Raw genomic sequence first — 26,392 nt, 5'->3', positions numbered from 1 at the left:
GAAGTCTTGTCCTGCCCCACACTGAAGCGCATGTTTGGTGTCTCCATGGGCAAGTGACTTTGTTCGAAATATGCCTCTGTTCACCCAGCAGTGAGTGGGTACACGGTAGGATGAGATGGCAATTTGTCTATTATCCTTCTAGCTCCCAACAGACAGCTTGGGTTGTAAACTCCTCAGGGAGCTGAGAATGATTCTTGAATGCCCACTGATCCAATGACCGGGGTATTAATATCCCATGTGTGGTTTGGAAATATGAGCAATATAAATGACCAATAGAGTGTCAGTCACTGGATTGTCTGGTCAAGATTATTTACAGTCATCATCAGCAGCATCATCAGCAGCAGCACAGACCATGTTTCTACGGCTGCTGCTACTATGACTCCTATGCCCACTGACAGTAGGTCCCTCACAAAGAGTTGTATGTCGTGTGGCCTTTCGCCTACTTCAGAAAAATGCTGAGACTTTTTACTTCCCTCCAAGACACTTCTTTAGATACGTTTTCTTAAGGTTACGTTGACTCTCAAACTCCGTAACGACCTTTCCAAATTGTCAATATTGCATTCAAGGAATTGCTTTAATTACGAAGTGTTCGTGTTATGCCGTCATTGTTTAGCTTCAAATACATCCACGTGTATTAACCTGTTTAATTGCAGGAAGACATTGGCGATAACGTGATTTCCAGCAAGTTTGAAGTGCTGGCAGAATACAAATATCCCATTTTACTGGACGCCTGATCTCGTTGTCGAGACTAAATTCGATACCATCCTCTTTTAAATTTACATAAGAGCGAGGAATAGCCCCATATCAGAATCATTATGGGCACTGGGATGACAAAAACACACAAATATTAAACAATAGACGAGCCAAATATTCCTCGCCGATTGATAAGAGCACCATTAAAGAGTGTGCTGAGAGTCGTTCCCGCTCAATAATACAAGGTCTAAATTACTAGGTAAATACAGAATCATCGCGCAGTATTTACTCTTTGCACCATCAAACACCATTGCATGTCGATTACAGGTCAAAGTATGGGATAATCATAGCTTGGCGTGGATCTACTGAATAAATCTGGACCTTCTCTAAAAGCTAAACTGTGTTGCCCACTTGCACAGTGTCATCACATTTGTCCATCTGTTGACTTATATCATAGGCGTATGTGCCTGACAAATATCTTGATAATTTGCTTTAACACTGTGATATTGTAACGATGGTACGCCTGGTAACAACCGCCGGTGTGTCACTGGATACGATTGATGTTTGATCAAATGGATTTATGTGGATAAACCATTGACATTAACGTGTACTGTGTTTATTTATTACACCGTTGCAATAATGTATATATGACGTTCACTCACACAAGCAAAGAGCTGGCTGATCCCCGAAGTCTCGGACATTAATTGCCTTGACGAGATAGAACCGATGTTACAAGCTATAGTCCTTGCATTTGTGATACATTTACGCCTTGGTGTATTGTTGTTGGGTCCATAGATATATGTTTTAATTGTGGCTTTGTGAAACACCAGTTTGTACTTTATTCGTGGACATTGGGATACGAGTGTGAATGGTTTAAAGCATTCTGTACAGTACTGGTTTCTAAGCGTCGTTTACTATTGTGCACTCGGCCGTGCAATATCACGGGTCACGCATTCGACTCGGATTGATTTACAATGGATTCAAACCTATGTACAGTAAACTACGGTTATAACGAACTCAAATGGACCACTCATTTTAGTTTCTTATAACCGTAGTTCGTTATAAGCATAGTCAGCATATATACAACAAATGACCTGGACTAAAAAAATAAGTTCGTTATAACGGTTACTTCGTTATAAGAGCTTGCGTTATAAACTTAATTTACTGTAGCTGATTTATCCCATTTATCCCCGTGTGTACCTAGGAACCTCCAAAGCAGTCACATCCTATGTTCATGTTAACCCATTATATATTCATGGTAAAATAGTGTCTTACCATAGACCTTCCAAATCATGAACGATGACGTGTTATATAAAGTTGCAATCAACCATAGATCGTTTAGGTGGTGTACTTTGCTAACGTTTGAGCGTCCAATTTGTGTACTGTTAACGCATGACACACTACTTTACCACATAGCGTCCAAGTGTTGCACGGGTAGACTATGACATGGTCGTTCTGTTCAACTGTTCAATAGAGAGACCACTTTGTTTACCGTTAGTTCAGGCTTAAAGGGAAACTGAGGTGACGTCGCGTTCAAAATTATTTTCATAAACGTGTGTGTATGGCTGCTTGTACACGTCAGAGCTTATGCCTGTTTTATAGTGCTAGCCTACTGAGATACCATGCCGCAGTTAAACATGGATACCACACTCAGACACATTATAGGGACTCCGACCTGACCGTCAAATAAAAGATGTCTCTTGTGTGTTGTACGCGTTATGGATGTTGAGGTGGTTCGTTAATATTCTAATGAGTGTCTGTTTGTGACTGAATAATATTTCGGCCACCGCTTCAACGAACTCACGTCTCACCTATCCCACCCATGCTTGTCGTGAGAGGCGACTAACGGGATCGGGTGATCAGGCTCGCGGACTTGGTTGATGCAACAGTGTAGATCGATGCTCACGATGTCAATCACTGGATTTTCTGGTCCAGAATGGATTATATCAGACCACCGTCATATATCTGGAATATTGCTGAGGGCGGTGTTAAAGCACAAAGAAAAATCACAATCATTCAGAGCGTCCAAGTATTATACCGGGACTAGATGCAACTCTGCCATTCCGACGTCAAGAGAGCGTGACCTCAGCGTTACAACGCATGTCAAACGGACGTTGCAGCTTCGTGAATCTGAACTGTTAATCACTGCAATCAAACGACAGCTTTTCCGCACATGACAGCAAAAAAATCAGCCACGCGATGTAATGAAAAGAACAATACGGAAGTCAACGCTTCCAAGTTTCCAAGAAATGTCCGTCATTTGATGGTAATTTTACACCTATACCCGCCGCCTCTGAAGCACCCAGATAGCGATGAATAATTGAGAATCGGTGCTGTTGAAATGCCGTAGTTAATTTTACAGCACTGTAGCTGAGCTTCCCTTGGGGATTTAGCATGTAATTGCGTTTGCAGAGCTCCAGTTTCAGTGCGAAATATTGCCACTGCATGTACACATGTGACCTTGCATTGAACAAATCTGCAGATGTTCCTAGTTATGTCTGCAACTTCATCTTTAAAGAACAAGGTGTAATTGACAAACTCACATTTAACATAAAAATCGGTGTAAAGTTTGGAAACATGCCAATTAGTTTAGCTATAGTCCCTTGCCGTTCCGACAAATCATAAAAAAACTGTTTATGATTTGTGTTTTTTTCCGCGGAGATGTAATGTCGTGGAAGGACTGAAATATGAAGAAGATGCGAGGGCTGGACATCCCTGAAACACACCTGCGTCTGCATTAATGTATCATGGAAAAAAGGTCTGTGATTTTAAAGATGGACTGAACAGGTTTGTTTGTGTTCGTTAGTGTGTGTCACATTGACTATCACTGGAAAAAGTCCTTGTTCAGTCGTAAAGAACACTAGTCATGAACGCTCAAATGTTCTATGTGTGACCGAAAATGACCAAGTTTGCAAGTGTTAAATTGTATATTGGTTTGTTTTCCGCCATACACAGCAATATTGCAGCTATATGACGACGTATGTAAATTATCAAGTCTTGACCGGATACAGCAGTGATTAGAAGCTGATGCAGTTGTTTGTTTCAAGTTTTCTGTGTTGTTTTACGCCGCTTTATTCCAGCTATACGTGCGTGTCGAGTATTGGAATTAGTGTGTTTGGTCTACTTAGGGTTTACGACGGTGATCAAGTTCGGAGAAGAAAAAAGACTTTTGAAGTTGCATATTTAGCTTAGGACTCCGTATCACATCATTCTGTCATCATTAAAACTGTTACATGTATGTAGACACATTTGTCAACTCTTTGAAACTGATAAGTTAATAAAGAATTTACTCTCATAAAAGGTTTAAACCTGTATGTTTTCAAGTTGTTTTTATGAGAAAAGGGTAAAATAGACACGGGTCAATTGCACTTGTCAGTCTTAAAAATTTGAGTAAAATCTTTCACAGCCATTGTAAAATGTATTGTGGGGCATCTTCGGTTCTTGACATGAAAGATCAGTGACATCTCGCATTGCTAGGTAAATGGTTCTATTCTGTAACGTAGGTGTATATATAACTGCTTCAGTTTATGTTATAATTGTGTTATCACATCGAAGTCGATTTTTGTTGTTCTTCGTGCACGAAAACTCTTAACCCTGAGATGAGGTAAATTGAGAAAGGATTCAAGTTTCTATGATGACATGATGTCATTAACATTTCGGAATGTCAATAAACATCCTGCGTGGCATCCTACATCTGTAGGGTCCATGTAAACACAGACAGTGTTTGCGTTAATTATGTTCTTGTATAATGCTAAACATTAACAATACCCATTACTAAGTAAAACAGCCAATCAGCCATGCATCTGTCGGTTGTAATGGGGATTATCCTCTTCATCAGCGCTTCATGAAGTCAATACTTACACGTTGGTGTTACGGGGATTCATTGCCTGTTCGGTGTTTGACCCAGGTTAAACGTTGCTGTGATTAAAGCTCTGTTGGTGTGAATGGTTCCTTAAGATCTGTAATAAGCAGGGTTACGTCATAGTCGTGAATGCAGCTTGTATAAGATATTTATTGAACAGATTGCCTTCTTTGACCTTTGGTGAAATGATTTGTGCCAACGGTATCAGTGCATCCAAATAAACTCATCCTTGTCAAAGATTTATCTATTTCATGAAGTTAATATATATTTTGTAAGATGGCGTTGAAAGGGTCCGCCAGTTACTGTTCGGTTTGTACGTGGCCCGTGTACGTATTCATACAGTATCTCTGTACAGGAGTTGCTGTTGCAGCATGAATCAGTCGTTATGTATAGACTTAACGTTAGGCAGGTTTTGACACCTTAATGAAACATACACTGTAAGAATATTAGATTCAAACACAAACCTAAACGCGTACATTTGACCAAAGTTTAGAGTTCACAAGATGTTTAGATATGTGTTCAGAATCTTACAGGGGCGGTCGGGTAGTCCAGTGGTTAAAGCGTTAGCTCGTCACGCCGATGACCCGGGTTCGATTCCCGACATGGGACAATGTGTGAAACCCATTTCTGGTGTCCCCCGCCTTGATATTGCGGGAATATTGCGAAAAGCGGCGAAAAAACATACTGACTGACTGACTGACTGACTGACTGACTGACTGACTGACCGACTTACTCAGAATCTTACATGTTTAAAATCTAAAACTGTTTATATTTTCAACAGAAACTTGAACACCTTCATTGTCCCATTTTGTCCCGTTTTGAGGCCAAAATATGTTCATCCTGCATGTGTCCTTATACATGTTTTGAATCTTGTTAAGCATATAAAAATGACTGTATTCTAAGCGCGCACATTGTGGGGATGTTGTGGATGTTTGCTGTGCAGCTGCATATCTTGGGCACACCAAAAACCTATGATCGTGGGTTCGAATCCCGGTTCGCCCCCATTATGTTTCTAGGTTTGTCAGTACCCGTGCCCGTGGGTTTCACCAAAGTGGTAAACGTTTGAGACCTGCATCACTTCGGGATTTCTTCCTGCATGAAGCTGACACGCCCTGATATAACTGGAAAACATGTCCAAACCCAGCTCACTCACTTGAAGTTAAATCCTTTCACCCGTACAGATACAAAACTTTTGTTCCATGTACGATTCAATTCCAAACAGGTTTAGAGCTAAACATGTCTAACGGGTATTTAATACTTAAACACATTTTAGGTGTGAATGCAATACAATGGTCCACACCGATGGAGGTATTGACGTGGAATATAATTAAACAACTTGGGTTTAAGACAGACCAGGTCTGCTGTTATGGTGGTGTCAGTGAGATGAAAAAGCTACGTTTAGATCGAATCCGAGCCATCCTTACTTAGCCGTATTTATTTTGCTATTGAGAAAGCTGTCGGAGTCGTGATTAATTGCCTTAACCCAAGCAAACTACATTAAGCGAAGGTCCAAGTGTCCAGGAGCTGGCCTTATGTGCTTTGAGTGCACTATATAGCCGCGGTGAACGGTCTAGACAACCATATATTTTGATATATGTTGAGGGAAGGGTTCCGCACTCAGCTCCAGAGGTATTGAATCATGTACGTCCAATCCGGGTCACTGCTAAATATAGAGAAAGACAAATTACATTGGCATGTGTGACCATCTGAGGACTAAGGCAGTGGCTCCCTCAGTTAACTATACCGTTAGGGGTTTATTCAGGGACCCACAGCTCTGGCATCGGGGCTCTGGTCTCGGGAAATTCTTCTTTAAACCTATTAAATATCTTTTGAAGTTGGGTAGCAGGCCACATCTTGCATATGTGGCCACAGTAATAGTCAATGGCAGCTCAGAACCGGACCATACAAAGGTTAAGATCTACTTTCGTACAATAGCTTGTATTCGAAGGGCTGGCTGAGGTTGTAAAATTCCCATATATATTCAAGCTTCAAACAGATCTGTAGTATGAATTTATTTGCTTTGTGTACAAGGGCAAGTAGTGTAATATCATTGTGCTGAAACACTTAGCTTTCTTTGTCGTCATTGGGTTGGTCTGGGGGTCTTCCGTGGCAACGGTCGATGACACTGTCGTAGAAACTCACCTTGATCTAACTTTATAGTTCTGTCAAGTTAGAGAATGTGAATATGTCTCTGTGGAAGTTATTATTTATCCCCTAATCAAATATATCTCTTTCGAACGAACAATTAAGAGAATTCTTTATTAACGATTCCAATGAGACGATTTAATGACAATAAATGTTTTCAAACTATTTTATTGGTGAACACTCAATTTCTTCACGCATAAACGATTTTGTTGAAACTATGTGCTTGACATGGAAAACAGAAACCAGAAATAAACATAAATCAATCTTTATTTCTTAACACTGAGAAGACCCAGGACCTTCTATGTATGTCAGAGTATATTTATGCAATAGAATATACACCAATAACCATGACAACTGTTAACTTAATTCGTTGAGTAAGTGCATGCTTTCTAAGATACATAGCATGGACATTGACGAACATCTAACTGTATTTTAAGTATCCATCAGTAAGTCAAATGTATGCAAATGAGGGTACTTGAACAAATAATCATGAATGATTTGGGTTTTTAAATCGACATAAAATTGACAAATAAGTAAAAAGTGATATTCATCTTAGATATTATTAATACTACATCGGTGACAATTGGTTTGTTTTAAGCCTGCACTCTGTTTTGCGATTGCTTGACGTCTATATCGTCGGTGTGAGCACATAAACTGAAGACACTGAGAAATGTTCATTTGTGTCAGCCATTCATGTACAGAACTACACACAGATACATGGCCAATGACATGACCATTGTGATCTTATATGAGAGACAGAAGAAATCAGTATGCTTGTGTCCACGGTGGCATGGCCTTAGCATCATGTCGATATGGTGATGTGAAATATTGATAAGATATTTATTGTAAACAAAGTAGCCATTAACGCTGTGAGGCGAAGCACGGAATTGTGACATTGTTGTTTATAATGATTAATATAGGTCACCATCACAATCGTTCCTTTGAGAACAAATGCGACAATACCGGCGTCAATATACGTGGTTAATAAGACTTTGTGCAAATACTATTGCGGCTAAAGGCGTGTCTTGAGAACAAAATGGCCTTGTATAGGCCATACTCATTATGCATCCTATCTGTATCTTTGTTCTTAAATATGACCAGGTAGCCGCTTGTATTCAACCCTCGGGAATGCACGCGGGCTGATGTGATTTACACGCGTTTCTTTGTGAACAGATCAGCCCGCTTCTGCATTCCCACGGGTGCGCATTTATTCACATAGGTCCGCGTGTAAATCACATCGGCCCGCGTGCATTCCCACGGGTGCGCATCTATTCACATAGGTCCGCGTGTAAATCACATCGGCCCACGTGCATTCCCACGGGTGCGCATCTATTCACATAGGTCCGCGTGTAAATCACATCGGCCCGCGTGCATTCCCACGGGTGCGCATCTATTCACATAGGTCCGCGTGTAAATCACATCGGCCCGCGTGCATTCCCACGGGTGCGCATCTATTCACATAGGTCCGCGTGTAAATCACATCGGCCCACGTGCATTCCCACGGGTGCGCATCTATTCACATAGGTCCGCGTGTAAATCACATCGGCCCGCGTGCATTCCCACGGGTGCGCATCTATTCACATAGGTCCGCGTGTAAATCACATCGGCCCGCGTGCATTCCCACGGGTGCGCATCTATTCACTTAGGTTCGCGTCATCACATCAGTCTGCGTGCATTCTCTCAAGTGCATTCACACCAGTCCGCTTGTATTCATTTCTATTCACAGCTATTCGCATCTCATTTCTTATCAGCCTACGTTTGTTCACAGTTCACGTCACGTATTTATTTATTTTATAATTATTTTCGTTTATTCGTATTCGACAGCGTCTGGTCATATCACCCCTGTAATTCTCATCTATTAAAGACTGTTCGCTTCCATCAGTCCGGGTCTACACACACGATTCACTGTAACATAGTTACTCGTTGAATGACATGCAGATGATGAAACTGTTAAACTGTTATGAACCTGTTTTAAACATACATCTGAAACTATGCTAAAAATACATGCGCAAATGTTCCAAATATACACATGAAACTATTCTAAACACACATTGTACATGTGAAACTGTTCCAAATTTACATATGAAACTATTCAAAACTTACTTGTGCAACAATTATAAACTTTCACATGAAACTATTCTAAACATACATGCGATGTGAAAATACTTTCTGACCTACAATGTGATAGGTCATCAATGGAAGGAAGAAGTGGCATTGTTCAGATGAATGATATAATTTATATAAATATAGTAATATTGCAGAAAAATAAATTATGCTTTTTCTTTTGTATGATTCTCTGAGAAGTCATAGCGTCATAAGTCATCAGTTCGCATCTAGTGTGTCCATTACACTGAATAACCTCATTACCTCGAGTCCGTGCGAAACATCACGACATGTTGACGAAATCAGTTGTTCGTTTAGTTCTTTGCACACATGTGTAATCGTCAAACTGTGGAATGTGGGGCAGAACGAGGTTATCCCTATCAATTACCTGTGGGTAAGTACGGAGCTTAAATACTCTACCATGATATGATACTAATGTACAACTCCCTCGCGATCGTGAGATAGTATAGAATGTTATGTTAAGTAAAGGCGGAGGTGGTATAGAGCAGTTAATACTTTGGTTAATATGACATGGAGAACAAATAGCTTATGAATCATTTATGGCCAGTCAATGGTTGACACTACGTATTGATAAGTCAATGATGGCGTTAGTTTACGTGATATTCTCCGAAGTCCTGATTCATATTGACAGGAACAATGCCCTTCATCCTTTAGAACTATACCTCTGACATTAGCGTCACCCAGATATGTACTTCGTTAAATATTCCCACTTTAGCAACTATGTCTTAAAGGACGTCGCCTCTACATGAAAGAGAATTAAAGCCACCGGGTGATCCGTGTAGAGTGAAAAGCAATTTGTTTTATGGTTTTTTGAATTCCCGTATCTCCTCACCATCGTCCATCCCTACCAGGGCGGGAAAGCAAATCTTCCAGACCCATTTGTCAAGGACCATTTTCTGCTCCGTTGCCCCCATAGGCTTCGGTATGGTTTCGCTATTTCAGCCGTGGTCATCTAACATTGGTCTCTGGTTCTAAATATTGATCTGGGAGATTACAGTCATACGAGGAGAATCACAGCGCAAAGCTATAGAGAATTTCTGCACTGGGGTGACAGCGTGAATTTAGACCAATGTCACGGTATAGAGCAATGTACGTACAATCAATCCCTCATCCCCCAGCCCTAAGTCGAGAGAAATCTAGAATAGAACGGCTGGACACAGGAGCCATCGGCCAGGAACTATTTTCCAAAAATTCTTACGTTGCCGATAACGCTATTAGTACGTCTGATGGAAAGGGTCTGAAGCGTGCATCCCTATGTAAAGCATCGATTCCAGCACGGTCCAAAGCAAAGAGGATATAGAAGTCGATTAACACTTCTTTCACTAGGAATAAAGCATTGATTCCAATGGACGCCAGGACGGCCGTATCGGTATTGCAGCATGAGGGAATAGTCTGACGAAAATTCCCCGACGTTGTAAAGAGAATATGATTCGGTCAGTTTTTACCTTTAAGAAATCCTTTAACTTAATATTTCATTAGATTAGTCGAGTGCCTTCGTGTTATCATGAAATGAAAGTTTCGTCTGCGCTGAGAAATATCGACACGATAGATTTTGAGAGTTTAATGCCCAACGTTCAAAGGCTTTAGAGAATGTCTCGAATCCCACGGTAATTGGAAAGACAAAGTCGTGATTATATTGACTGTCAAATACATTAGATGAAATATTTCAGTAAGGCTTTGTTTCTTTGCGTCCCTGAAGATTATATATAACCGTACTTTCATCCCCCTTTCAAGCATCATTTAGATTTAGTGATGCATCCTCATAATACAGATTTAGTAGAATTGAAAGGTATTAAATCATATCTAAAGAAAATAAAATCTTCTCTTTCGAAGAAACCGCCATTTTTGTGTCTATTATTGCATAAAACACCGTTATGTCAATCAGGTCTGTAATTCTGACCACTGAACTTGATGGTACCTAATGGAACACTACGTGACCATTGACCACGCATTGCTGCAGTCCCATGGCAACTTGGATATGCTACTTTGTGTGGAGGCTTCAAGTACGTGTGGTAATTGATATATTAACACAAACTGAGACCAATTGTTAAGTATTAAGTGCTTCTTGATGGATAAATGATGGCTCCAAAGCATCCGCCAGTCGTCTTGACCGCTAGCCACTATACATAACCTTACGAATGCATGATTTAGTACAATACCAGGATGTTTAATCAACCGAGTAAACATATCACATTTGATGCCTAGCTGCTGGACAATGCTATGTCCGCGGTATATTTGACTCCAGTCATGTTCCTCTGTAATTAATAATCAGTTCAATTACCAAAAGCTAAACTTAATTAGTCGGACAAAAATCTCATTACCAGTAGGGCAAACAAGTGAGGCTATGAACGAGGATTTGCTCATAACACCGCACACGAGCGGTGAGGATCTTGATCATTATTAGATCAGAAACGTCATCGATTCTGTTAGGACTTTGTTTTGCCTATCCTGGTTTCATTTGCTTGAGACGGGGGGTTTGAATTGCCCGCATGACATTTGACCAATGTCTATTTGTATTGAAAGACAACGCTGGTGGGATTTCCTAGAGTTGGAGGGAGCAGTGCTGAGGGTTGTCAAGTGTTAATCTGACGGTGGTGTACGCGCCCAGTCAATCTCCTATTACTCTATGTCTCGGGGTAAGGTCTGTGGTAATTTAGAGTTTGAGCAACGTGTTTTCGTTGTGGTGCTCTGGTGATGAAGAAAAGTTTTAAAACTCAAACAGAGATTTGTAAAGTTCGTTCCGCGGTCACCCTATTACAAAGGAACAGGCGTACAAGCTCAATAGGTGATGGACAAATGTGAGAAACGACTTTTGATAAACAATAGATTATTCTGCATATTGATAGATATTGAAATTTTTAGCTATGGTTCAGAGAACAAGACTTCTAGCCAACAAAGGTTGATACTGTATATCGTAATGCCCTGAAATGATGCAGTTAATGAATTGTTGTAGACAACTTTAAAACAAATTAAGTATTTATAAAATAATAAAAGGCGCTTTGGCAAATCTCATGCTTGTAAACGCTTTGCGAACACATTCCATTTTCGAAGAGGCATATGGTTCTTAGCGTGACAGATTATTACTTCACTTATGTGGTTGCAACGTACTTTGTCTAGTCAATCGGACTCGCCCAGACACAGGTGCTGACCCAGGGCTGTTTGACATATGACAACAAGGGCATGTGGATGTTGATCACTGGTCCTGTTTGAAGATGTAAGTCGCTGACTCAGGCTTAGTGTCGGTTTTGGTGAGCATTACATCATTGTAATGAAACTACGGTGTGGATTTAATGCATGCTTCATACTGAACCTACAACGATATGTTTTTATGGACGGCAGCATCCCTGTAGTGCTCCGGGGTAACAGAGACCCCCTGTAGTGCTCCGGGGTAACAGAGACCCCCTGTAGTGCTCCGGGGTAACAGAGATCTCCAGTAATCCTAGCGCGCCTTAAGAACTGCTTCCAGGGATCAGGTAGAGTCATGGTATGAGTGGAATCTCTGTGGCGTAAAACAACATTTACTAGAGTATATCTTTATATCTTTCTGTGGCTAGAGATTTCGTAAAGGTATGTAAGATACCTGATGTCTTTAGACAAAGAATAACATTTTTGAAATTGTTAAAATATATGTATACACAGAAAATTCCAATTGACGAATATACAAAGTGTCCTTTTATTGAAATGGACAAGTGTACCAAGTGTCCCAGTATTGCAATAGACGAACATACTGAGTGTCCCAGTATTGCAATAAACGAATATACCGAGAGTCCTTATATTGCCAGAGACGAATATACCGGGATTCCTCTTATCGAGTGTTGTTTTATTGCAATAGCCGAATATACCGAGTGTCTTTTTATTGCAATAGACGAATATGGCGAGTGTCCTTTTATTGCAATAGACGAATATACCGAGACCCCTTTCATTGCATTAGACGAATGCATCAAGTATTGTTTTATTGTAATAGACGAACATACCGAGTGTCCATTTTTTTAATAGACGAATATACCGAGTGTTGTTTTATTCAATAGCCGAATATACCGAGTTTCTTTTTATTGCAATAGACGAATGGGATGTATGTTGTGCGAGAGACGAAGAGAATGTGCATATATTGCAGTAGATTCAGGTGAGGTGAAAATTATCCCGCGTTCAAGATTACCTCAACCCGTGAAGAGTCGACGATGATTGTCGTAAGAGGCGACTTACGGGATCGGGTGATCAGGCTCGCTGACTTGGCGGATGCATTACATCGTATCCCAGTTGCGTGGGTAGATGCTCATAATATCAATTACTAGATTGTCTGGTCCAGACTCACTGATCTTCAGACCGCCGTCATATACATGGAATATGGCTGAGTGCGGCGTTAAACAACAAACAAACAAAATCAAGTCAGATTACTTCTCTTTAATAGCGACTTGTGTGCTTGTAGTCTGGACTAGTTCCGGATTCATAGTGATAGTCCAGTGAGATACCATGCCTCAGTTTAACATAGACACCACATTCAGACACCCAGCCGATTAGTACTTGTTTTATCCACTTTACGCCAAGCGTCAGGCAGGTTAACAACAAATACCATCTTTAAACACCTTTACGTATTACGAGGCTAGAAGACCGAACCGCCAACATTCCGCTATCTCCGGGCAAACTCTCTATCCACTACACCACGGACGCGCGGTAATAGACGAAGGGGCTGTGCATACAGAACAATGGATGAAGAGATAGTCTGAGGCTAACCTTGGCAGGATCTAGAACTAAACGAGGTAGTCTGAGATTACATTAGGCCACAACTCCAAATACGTTGATTATAACCCGCCGAGAGGGCCGTGATCAACGATGGAAAATAAGGTATATTAGAAGGCTAAACGGGTTGATAATATCCGATTGGTCTTTCTGGAAACTGGTCAGTCTGAGTAGCTAATTCCTGGCTAATTCACGCTTGATTTGAATGTAATGTGGTCAGACCCCACCCAGTGTCAGGGTGATTAGCAAATGTGCGAGTCATCAGCGAGTTAGTGGCTTGACCGGTGCTGAATACCAAAGATGACCTGGACATTGCCAGCTTACCTTGGTCATTGATTTGAAGGCAAAAGCACTCATTACGAGAGGAACATTTCAGGACGTGAGATTTCATCTGCGGAAGCCGTCGTTGAATTTTAGTCGATTCATGACCAATTTAGACTAATCAAAGGAATTGCAGCAAAGGTCGTTTAGTTAGAGTGACACGCTAAAACCCCGCGATGTTCAGACTTCACCTTCTTGACAGTAATGAGCGTGAAGATATTCAAGAATATCATTAAATAACTAGTTGTACATTTTTGAACAGCTCAGGCTATATCTATTCTGAGAGAATCTTAATAAAAATGCGACAATTTTCTAAGAACTTCACGTTCGTGTCTTCGGGCAGTGAATATAAAATCAATGGTTGTAGAATCCTAACTAATTAATGTTATATTTCACATCTCAAGTCACTTTTATCATAAAATCAAGATCAATACCTTCAAAAGAAAACTTAGCAAATTTAGGCATGATAAAAAGAAACCTTGACCCATCCTCGTTTTTTGTCGTATTATGTTCCTCGTGGAGTTAGTATTCTGGTCGGCGTGGTATTCAATCAGCGGACAAAATGTCCACACGTTCATCATCATGTGTACACAAGCTACCGCTGTTCTTGGAACATGAAGTTTGACATTAACAAAAGTTGTTTTTCTTTCAACTCCGAACTGTAATTTTGTTCAAAGAACGCTCTGATTTGTTTCTACAAAAGCTAGAGCTTAAGTGGGTTACCAATTGGAAAACACGAGATATATCAAAATCCAAAATCGATTTAAATAATTATGAGGCAGGGCAGTTGATGTAAATATTTCGCTTCAATCGCCTGTGTTTAGATGGTAAAAGGAGGTAATGCTGGTGGGGGTTGAGGTAATCCTATGAAATGCCACAAAATCCTAGTGGTCGTGGGCATATAATGGGAAATGTCGGTTGATATTAATGACAGGATCAGGCGAAATAATTAGCAGTAGTCTTTTCTGCATCGGTATCCGCGCCTATTACGATCAGACACTTTGCTGAGGAAGCGGTTAATGCTGCACTGTGCAGTCAGTGTTCAGTGTGATCAAAGGGTTACAAAAGGGCTTTTTCTTGACCGACCTGTCTAGCTTAATTTGTTAGGGCTGGGGCGCGGCTCTGCGAGCACTGAAGGGTGTTAGCATACGAGTCTCATTGGAAGTCGGATATATAACATGCCCTTACATCACCAGAACCAAATTCAACATTGAGCTGCGCATACCTACATTATTAAAACCCATATATAATTACTCAAGCGTTGAACTCGTTGAAATATAATGCGTCATATCTTTTAAGGTTGTCTCTATTCTTGAGTGGCGTTGTAAATATATCAGATGAATATAAGAAGGCATGTGTTAAAGTATTAGAATTCAAGACATTGAAGACACTTATGAAGTTTAGGTGAAGTAAAAATGGCGTTTACTGTCGTATTCATGAACCATCGTTTGGTATGCGCGACCGGGGATCGAACCATCGACCTTCCGTCTCCATGCAGATGTTCTCTCCACAAGACCATGCAGGCGGTAAGTAACGAGATGTACAAACATATATATGTTTGCTGTGCCGTGATCGTGTTAGAGAATCTGAAATAGTGCCATGTACCAGTAAGGTACACATCATTGCAAAGAATAGAAAGTATATGAATTCGGTGTTTCCAATACACACCGATGCCGACAGTATTTGGTGGTTATCGTGCGAAATATTTAGAAGAAGATTAGCGAACAATACGATAGAGATGTGCATGTCATGAACACGACTGAGTGCCACATCCATATATTGAATAAATGAATAATTACGCTTTAATGACAAAAACCGGAACACTATCTAATCATTTTCTGGTCAGAAACAAAGGAGAGAGAGAGAGAGAGAGAGAGAGAGAGAGAGAGAGAGAGAGAGAGAGAGAGAGAGAGAGAGAGAGAGAGAGATTCATACCATAGGGCGGATATGAACGCACCAGGTGTTTGCGAAAAGAGTAAGTATGTTCTGCCCCTTACACAAAAAACCAAAATCATTGTGTTTCAGCATCTTATGATGAAGGAATGGAAGAAGGACTAATAGTACCTTATGTGTGCATAATGTTTTACTTCCTACTTGAGACACATACAACGGTGGGGTGCATATTTATTTACTTACTATATACTATGATCATACCACAATCACACGATAAGATCAACATATAATATCCCACATCATAACACAAGATAAACATTTGTATACAATGTTTTTTGTAACAATAAATCGTCCCCAGGTGCATTTGCGCGTTAGTAACGATCGATGAAAAACACCAGCACGCATATAAAGTAATATAATATTATTCTATTAATGGCTCTGAAATGGTTTGCGAACATGTGACACGGGGATTGAGAAGCGTTAAAGGAAGGCAATTAGATTTCCTAGGGATTTGACTCAGCGGACGCAGAAACACAATTGTCTCTTAGCAGTGCAACAACTGTCGATTGACTAGTCGTCATAAACTTGGCATTGTGTTCGCGGGCAGTTTGTCATTTTTATACTACAGCTGGGAGTTTAGGCATCAATCCATCATTGCCCCGTTCCGGAATTTAGAGACAACCGCACAACCGGAAATATTGTCTGGTGTATTATTTCCGCATTACTGAACTGAGGCAGTCGAAGTGAATGATATGAAAATTAAATACTGCCAGGAAAAGAATACAGTTTTCGGTACCCTCGTTATCTTGGAGTAGCTAAAAGGCTATTAATCTGGCATTATAAACTCTCTCTACTCCTCGGCCTGGTCAGGGTATAATCTGCTTCGCATCCCATCATTCATGCCCCGTGCAACCCCCCTGGCCTCCCTGCACCCTCTGTAGTCCGCGGGCTGCTCGCGATCTTATGCCTATCAGATTATCAGATCGCGATGGGTCCGACTGAAATAAGCGCCTGTCAGTAGAATATAGGCAGTCCTTATAGATCAATATACATCTAGATCGGGTTTCCAAGCGCAATTGTCTATGTCTGGAGTGAAATGGAATACACGCATTTGTGGGAAAATCGTTATGTGTCATCTTAGGTCCGGGATTCCGTTTTCATGATAATAAGATTGCCCGAAAGAAGTGATTAAACATAAACTTTTCCCCATCAGTTTGACAAAACACACCTGCAGCGACTGAAAGCAGAGGCAAGGTTCTTACTGAATCGAAATTACTGGAAATAAATCTAATGTTGGAAATAAATCAGAAATAGAAATAGACTAAAATGGTGATATACTTTCTGGATTGAGTAATTCCGATATGAATCGTTATCTTGCAAGTCCATGCCATACATATCATGGAAACTAGATTGTTCCTTGGCAGACCCTTGTCAAACAAATCACCAGCTGAAACGTTACTGGCCAATTTCATTAGCGTCTGTGTCTTGTAGAGTATGATATATTGGCTGTCTCGGAGTGTATGACGTACATGTACGTGTCTAGAAATTTGTGACGTATATGTCTCCAAAAAATTGTGACGTACATGGACGTGTTTAGAGTTGTCTGACGTGTAAGTGTCTAAAAGTGTTTGACGTACACGCATAAGTGTCTATGAGTGTCTAAAAGTATATTCCATATAAATATCGAGATGTGTTTGACGTAAAAGTGTCTAGAAGTGTTTGACTAAAAAGTGTGAAGAAGTGTTTGACGTATAAATGTTTTCGAAGTGTTTGACGTAAACGTGTCAAGGAGTGTATATTGGTAAATAGTATAAAATGTTTAAATATATTATCTACATCTTTCCATCAGTAACTAGAAACGGTTCTTGTCGATTAAAAAAGAAACTCGTGAATACAGTAAAATACGGTTATAACGAACTGACGGATATAACGAACTTACATTTTTGTCCCTAAAATTTGCTGTAGTTATGCTGTATATATGCCTATAACGAACTACGGTTATAACGAACTAAACTTAGTGGTCCCTTTGAGTTCGTTACAGCCGTAGTTTACTGTGGTAGTTTTTCCCAAATGTGCGCGTACTTGATAAAGATGGCTGCAGGTGGGTCCACATTTTAGAAAGTTGTGGTATGTTGTGTGTGATATGCTCATTGTGTTAGGTTAGTGTAGTGCTGATAATCCTGTTGTAAAATGTAGATCAAATTTTGCACGTCATTTGTGGTGATCGAAACAAGTGGGTCAACATTTATATATCATATATCGTAAAGATTCAAAGGGTTATCTTTGTGCTGGGAATCAATTTCTATATGTAGACCCACGTTTTCCGTCATATTGATTGCAACAGGAGCGCCCACATTTATGAATCGCGAAGCTTCATTAAGTTGGATCATTGGGCCCACATTTGTAAATATTTTGCGTAGATATATATTAGCAACAGACATTCTCGTTTGTTATAGTGATTGGAAGAAAAATAAATAGCGTCCCCACTCTCATGCGATAACTAAATTTAGCTAACATAGTTACAAATCATAAAAGATGTGGTCAATATGAACAGGAATGTTATATCCTAACCAGTAAATGGAATTCGGAGATGAGACAGGAATTCTGACCGATGACCTCAAACCTTTCAGGAAACTTGTTCCAGAATAACTCATCAATATTAATGAACCCAAGATCTTGTTTAGTGATGTTCGTTAATTTATAGTTACTACACGTTTGTACATTCTCCATTTTCTCATTATTCCACTTAAAAGTCATAAACTTACTTTTAACTGACAAAATATGTAGTTCGAAAATAGTTTTAGGGCGCAGTACATTGTCCCTTCAAGTGCGTTTAGTTTCGAACGTGGGCACCCCTTGCACTTCCACTTAAGCAAGCAGAGTTAGTTCCCATTTCGCCATTTGAAACATGTTTTATCTTCTATTGCGAGTTTTAAAGATACATAGCCATCATGCGGTATGTGCGATGTTATATATGCGAGTTTTAAAGATATATAGCCCTCGTGTGATATGTACGATGTTATATATGCGAGTTTTAAAGATACATAGTCCTCATGTGGTATGTGCGATGTTATATATGCGAGTTTTAAAGATACATAGTCCTCATGTGGTATGTGCGATGTTATATATGCGAGTTTTAAAGATGCGTAGCCCTCATATATAGTATGTGCGATGTTATATATGCGAGTTTTAAAGAAACATAGCCCTCGTGTGATATGTGCGATGTTATATATGCGAGTTTTAAAGATACATAGCCCTCATGCGGTATGTGCGATGTTATATATGCGAGTTTTAAAGATACATAGCCCTCGTGTGATATGTGCGATGTTATACATACGAGTTATTCAGACATACAGTATTACATAAATTATGTTTCATGTGGTAGACACGATCTTCGAAGGTTATAACCAAAGGACCGTGGTCTAGTGGTAGAGCGTCCGCCCGGAGAGCGGAAGGTCCGGGGTCCGATCCCCGGCCGAGTCATACCAAAAGATGTTAAAAGATGGTACTTGTTGTTACCCTGTCTGGCGCTCGGCATTAAGGGGCTAAAACAAGGACTGGTCGGCTCGGAGTCAGTATACTGTGTCTGAGTGGGGTATTCATGTTAAACTGCGGCATGGTATCTCAGTGAGCTAGCACTATAAATCGGCATGAGTCCGGACTAGTACAATCAGCCACACACACACATACACGTACATGCCCGTCGCTATATAAGTGCAATAATCTTGGACGCGACGTTAAACCAAATTTCACCTCACCTCACCTCACCTCACCTGTTAAAAGTGACGTTAAACCCAACTCACTCACTATAACCATAGGAAGGTGTAACGTAACATGACTCTGCGAGAACGCTGTAACTTGTGTGACGTGGCGAACTGCAACAATTCCTTGTGGCTCTAAAGTAATCCGCAGAATAGGCATGTTAGGAGGAGGGAGGAATGGGTTAACTGAGTTAAATATTGAATGATGGTGATTTACGTTTAGCCAATATCTTGATACTTGGCATCATGTACGTCTCTCTGTGTTCCTCGTCTGTAACGAACATGTACAGGAAGGGCGTTGTCGGGAGAGAGTCCTGATTAGTTTACTTCACAAGAATTATGTCATGACTGAGCGTTTCTCGTTTACCCGTCTTTACCTCATTTATTCCGTATTTACCCCGTTTACACCTTCTTTACCTCTTTATCTAATAGAAAAAAACAACAAAAAACCTGTGAATTCTTTTTTCGTTCAGTCAACTACATGAGTGAGTTAGTTTAAACACTACCCCAGTAATATTAATGTGGGAGTCCGAAATGATGCAGGTCTCAGACGTTTACTACTCTGATGAAACTCATCAGCACAGGTATGGTGCTGACAAACCTAGAAACACAACTACATGAAAAATTTAGTAAAGAAGAATATCCTAAATGAAGCAAAAAAAATTAAATCAAATCATAAGAGAGACTAAAGTACATGTGCATACGACCATTCAACGTTTAAGTGTATATCTTTATATATGAGTAGGTCCACAGTAGGTAAAGTATTTCGAAAATATAAATAGTGGCGTTTCTTAGTCACGTTGCGTTCCGGGTAAGCCTAAATTGTATAGTGAGTGAGTAAATAGGGCTTTACGCCGCTTTAAGCAATATTCCAGCACTATATACTGCGGGGGACACAAAAATAGGCTTCTGACATTGTACCCATGTGGGGAATCCAACCCGGGTCTTCGACGTGAGGAGCGAAGGCTTTATAACCACTTGGCTACCCGATCGGCCCCTTAAATTGTATGGGACAAGTACCGATATAAGTCCACGTTGACACCGGCAGGCAGTCTATCATTATCGATGCGAATATGGGATTCAAACAAACGATTATAGGATCTCAGCACGCCTATGTGATGCAGCCCAGATACGAACGAACGATTTTCATTAACCGTTGCGCACATTCTGTGTTTATGATACGAATAAATGTATTTTTCTTTCAGGATATTAACGCTCTTGAAAGTGTTCGTGTACAGAGTAAATATGTTTGCACAAATGCTATTGATGTATCTCGTAAATATTTACAGCAGAACGTGACCAATAAAAAAAGCCAATCGGTTACAAAAGAGCAATGCATAGTAAAACAAGTATTGACTCAAAATTAAGTCTGAATTGATGACGTAAATACACTGAATATTATTCGTGGCCATTTACCTTTAACAGACAAGATCAGACTGACATCTAAGGATGCGCCGACAGTAGGCCACTTAGCAGTGTTCCCGTTAGACACGTGGGTTTTGGATTGCTTTAATTCTTTAGATGGGGAATGAAATATTCAGACCTAGCAGGTCTCCCTGCCGTAGCCCATGTTACGGACGTGTGATGTACGGGCCGTCACACCTTCAACCGCCTCCTCGGACTACTCAGCGGAGTAATTAAGGCCTTACATTGCAAGTACATGAAACTAACGAAACAATCGATGTCATGTGACTATTCCAGTACGTTTCAACGTAACAGGCCCAACTAGAAGAGAATTAGCAAGTGACCCACAATATTAGTTGTCAACAGGCAGCAAGTATGCTGACTAAAACATTCATAGTACCAGTATGTGTACGCAATACACGCATTACAAAAATGAATAAATTCCAGTAGTTGAGTGGGAACGGAGACTCATACACATATAAATTAGGAATGAAGTTCGTTTTAGATTTCGATTTTCAGAATCCAACAAACATATGTTTAATCAAATACAATCTGAGCGCATGAATACGAGATAGGTTGTGATTAGACAAGTTTAATTGAAATGAATATGATGCAGACAAACAATTTCGATATTTTTGTTTGTAAGATCGCATTAACTTTCCAGTAGTCAACAATTTCTTTATATGGAAACCATCCAGAATCTCATTCCTCCACAGCACCTGAGGTAAAAATGAGCATGCTCCTTCTGCCAGGATTTAAAAGATTGGATGGCGGATACAATTCTCTATTTTGACTTGTCCCATACGTTCCCTTGTTTGTTCAAGTGAACAATTGACTTGCCTTTGCATGTGTTCGTAATGGAAGCCTCCAATGGAGCAGGATACGCTCCCCTTTCTCCAACACCTGGTATCATCACTACTTCATAGTGATTCATAAACACATGCTTCTGATAATCGCATTCGTACAACAGATTCTGCTCTTAGCAGAGATGTTTTATGATTATGGAAATGGTTTTGTAGCTTTTATTTACACCTTTTTGCTCATGCAATATGACGCGTTGAACAGTGTATGATTACCCCCAATAGGCCACTGAAACTTGAACACGGGATGTTTAGGGTACCGCCCCTCTCATTTGATGAGAAAATCGGTGTTCTTTATAAGAACCCGGAAATCAGACACTGTATTGTCAGTCAAATCGGCTTGAATAACAGAATGTGATAATGTTGAAATAAAAAACCCGGAAATCAGACACTGTATTGTCAGTCAAATAGGCTTGAATAACAGAACATTCACAGCTAAGATGACATGTAAGCTGTTTAATTCGAAAAAGCTTCACCAAAAGCAATTTATTACCATATTCATGACGATAGTTAAACTAAATATGAAATCACACGGTGAAGCTGAAAAAATAAGATACAACAGTCACGAATATATGTGATCATGGTCTTGTCAGCCACACGCCAGAACACAGAAGCGGCCTTGTGCATACATTGACACAATTTGTCTCAACTTTCAAATTTCTTACCCATAAATCAAGTAATATTTCCTCATTTTCTTCACGCAGTTATGTTATAAAGCCCATATTCCTAAGTAACCAAATCAATATTGTCAGTTTCAGCGTGTTGACAAGCCTTTCCAAATCCCGCGATCCCAAGAAACTAACTACATCAATATATACTGCTCTATTATTGATAGGGATACTTTATATTATTTCTTGATTCACTCCCTTTTCTGTGTCATTATTTATAACATATGGATGCAAAAGTATGAAGTTTCTCAATATCCTTATCCAAGGTTGAGTGATATGCATGGAGAAGAAGCCGAGAGTTCACCCTACTGAAGTTACACGTCATTAAAAATGTAAAAGCATATTGTGAATAAATAATATTCAAAGGCTCATTAGATGTCCTATTATTGTGACCATAAAATATTAACCTACATGTCGTGAAAAGTGCACGCCACGTGTAAACTTGTTTACAACATTCTCATTATCCCGTACACGCTTCTGTTAGGATAACGAGCAGTGTGTGGAGGTGCGCAGTGCCTTGTGCTACCCATATACTAAAGAGCGACCACAGTCAGTGTGTGTGTGTGTGTGGTCAACAGAGACGGGGAGGCTCAACAAGGGACAGTTTCCTGTTAAAGTGAATGCTAACATGGTTATCCCGTCTTTATTGGGGGCAATTGCTCGAAATCTTAGCTTGCTGATTACCTTTTGTAGGAAAAGTCTGCATTCTGCATTCCATGATTAGATTTCAGGCATTTTCATGCAGTCGTTTCTCACTGAATCTCCATCGAGCGTTGGCGATTTGTTTTCCCCTTGTGGTATCCATAGGTTTACTTCTCTTTGCAGCATTGATCCCATCTCGTTGAAGGAAGTGCTCGCGGCGTGGAAGCAATGCCTACGACTGTCGCCCGGGCCCACAGAGAGCGGAGTCCTTTCGGCGGAGAGCAGCAGTGACGCGCCCCATACGCTAAAGTTCACACTGATCAAAACTTGTGGGCTGAATCTTCCCGACTCGTCAGACACATTTGAAGAATGGACAAGCCGCTCTCGGTAGACCTTGTTCTGGTGCGTGTGTGTCTTGCAAGTCAAGGTATCGACCTCGTGCACATAATTGCCTGGAATTAATGGGTTTATATGAAACAACATAAGTGTGGAAAGTTGTTTGACAATGGATTTTTGAAATCAAACATTGTTCATCTGAACCGACGTGAATATCAGTGGAACTTCAAGACCATGTAACAGCCACGACGTTCGGATGGTTGGCGAGAGATCGCCTCATGTGTGGAGGAGACTATTGACTAAAATGATTGAGAAACTGTAACAAACCGAGAGACGTTTGTTGAGATTTGGCGGCGATGGGGATAGCAGATCATTGTTCCCGGCTCCTACTACTCCTGCTGTTTGTACCCCTAACCAGCAGGGTGACGCATGCGGTTGATATCCGTCCCAATGTGACCTCCCCAAAGATCATCACAGCTTTCATTCCAGGTGAGATCATGCTTGGCGGGCTGTTCCCTGTGCACCAGAAAGGGGATGGGGAACATGCATGTGGGGCAATCAACATTGACAGGGGTGTGGAGCGTCTGGAGGCGATGATGTTTACTATTGACGAGATCAACCGAAACAAAAGTGTTCTTCCGGGAATAAGGTTAGGAGCATCAATCTATGACACCTGTGCTAGAGCTACATACGCTTTGGAACAATCTCTTGAATTCATAAGGGCGTCTTTTACATCTCTAGATGCGTCTGAATTCGTTTGTACTGACGGATCAACAGCCAGGGCAAAGACAACCCCGACGGCAGTGGCAGGAGTGATAGGAGGGTCGTACAGTACTGTTTCCATGCAGGTGGCAAATTTGCTCCGGTTGTTCAAACTTCCCCAGGTAAGCTACGCGTCTACCAGTGCTGCTCTCAGTGATAAAACGAGGTTCGATTACTTTGTACGTACCGTTCCCCCTGACGACCTACAGGCTAAGGCTATTGCTGACATTGTCCAGGAGTTTAACTGGACCTACGTGTCCACAGTCGCTTCTGAAGGAGAGTATGGAGAATCTGGCATTGAACAATTCCAACAGGAAGCCAAAGCTAGAAATATATGCTTGGCTGCAACTGTGAAAATAATAGGCAATGCTAACAACAGCACTTTTGACAAGGTTATATACGAACTGCTTCAGAAGCCTAAAGCAAATGTTGTGATCGTCTTTTGTAGGGTTGAACATGCCAAGGGGTTGTTGGATGCGGCAACTAGACAGAATCATTCTGGTAGATTTATATGGATAGCTAGCGATGCCTGGGGACGAAATGATGCTCCCGTTAAGAAGAATAATTTGGCCGCTCAAGGCGCAATAACTCTAGAACTTCAGTCAACCCCAATAAAGGTTTTCGAAAATTACTTCATCGGACTCGATCCTCATTCTAATAAACGTAATCCCTGGTTCAAGGAATACTGGCAAGCGGTTCATAAATGTAAATGGCCGAGCGACAAGACGTTGTATAGACAAGATGTGGGTACTATCTGTACTGGGTACGAGCCTTTTGACAGAAAGCTAACCCAACAGGAAGGAAAAGTGCAGTTTATATATGACGCTGTGTATGCTATGGCCCTGGCTCTGGATAAGATGCACAGGGAACTGTGTCCAAACACCGACCGACTATGTTCTGCAATGACCAAGATTGATGGAGAAACCCTACATAAACAGTATCTTCAAAATGTGTCTTTTCAAGGTAAGTTATTTTATTTTAGTTTCAATTTAATAATAAAGGTATATAATTGAAATGTTTGATTTAACTATTTCGATTTCAATGATGATCTCTCACAATTATTAAGTGATTGGAAGTAAACTGATCCATGTGCTATATTAGTTAATGCGAATCTTACACTCGCTCGGACACATTACGCACTCGACCCGTGAAGATACGGGGTAGAATAGGTCTTCAGCAACCCATGCTTGCCATAAAAGGCGACTATGCTTGTCGTAAGAGGCGACTAACGGGATCGGGTGGTCAGGCTCACAGACTTGGTTGATGCATGTCATCGATCCCAATTGTTTGGATCGATGCTCATGATGCCAATCACTGGATTGTCTGGTCAGACTCGATTATTTACAGACCGCCGTCATGTAGCTGGAATATTGCTCAGTGCGGCCTTAAACAACAAACAAACATAACGCACTCGACCGCAGTCGGAACAAGTTTATCATTGACACGAGGAATTGTTTGAGATCAACATTCTGTCATGATCCGACCGCCTCCGTGGTCTAGTGGTAGAGCGTCCGCCCGGAGAGCGGAAGGTCCGGGGTTCGATCCCCGGCCGCGTCATACCAAAAGACGTTAAAAGATGGTACTTGTTGTTACCCTGTCTGGCGCTCGGCATTAAGGGGCTAAAACAAGGACTGGTCGGCTCGGAGTCAGTATACTGTGTCTGAGTGGGATATTCATGTTAAACTGCGGCATGGTATCTCAGTGAGCTAGCACTATAAATCGGCATGAGTCCGGACTAGTACAAGCAGCCACCCAAACACACACACGTACATGCACGTCGTTATATAAGTGCAATAAGTGCAATAATCTTGGACGCGACGTTAATATGATCCATATTCTACACAAAATCCTGCCAGTATATGCTTATAGTGCTTCACTCTGCAAGGGGGTCAGTGTATTCACGGACATACAGACTAACATCACCCGCCTCATAAACCTTTAGCGTCATTGATGGATTTTAACTTCTATGCTTTTTTTTCAACGAGACGTTTTGGTACAGATGCAAGTAACTTTGTGAAACACGTGTTGACAAGCACATTGAATGAGAAAAGAAGTTGAAATCCATTGGACCTGTCATCATTGAGCTTCTAAGATGTCGAATATTAAAATCCCATAGCGACAACATTGTATTAAGTGTCATCGATTCGTGTTTCCCTTATTTTGAACTTCCATCTATTGTCTGCC

The 26,392-nt window shown here is 40.8% G+C and overlaps 1 protein-coding gene across 2 annotated transcripts in view; it reads left to right on the top strand.

Moving 5' to 3' along the window:
* The window catches only part of LOC139445567 (metabotropic glutamate receptor 3-like), a 94,091-nt gene that overhangs the window by 24,391 nt on the left and 43,308 nt on the right, over positions 1-26,392 (top strand). For both annotated transcript variants that reach the window (XM_071226724.1, XM_071226725.1), the window contains one exon: positions 23,294-25,171. In XM_071226724.1, coding sequence (XP_071082825.1) covers positions 23,803-25,171 — 1,369 coding nt within the window. In that variant the 5' untranslated portion in view covers positions 23,294-23,802. The remainder of the gene's footprint in view (positions 1-23,293; positions 25,172-26,392) is intronic.

Source organism: Haliotis cracherodii, unplaced genomic scaffold (assembly GCF_022045235.1).
Source record: "Haliotis cracherodii isolate W230 unplaced genomic scaffold, xgHalCrac1.p SCAF_6, whole genome shotgun sequence".
Taxonomy (NCBI): domain Eukaryota; kingdom Metazoa; phylum Mollusca; class Gastropoda; order Lepetellida; family Haliotidae; genus Haliotis; species Haliotis cracherodii.
This window is presented reverse-complemented; position numbering and strand designations above follow the sequence as displayed.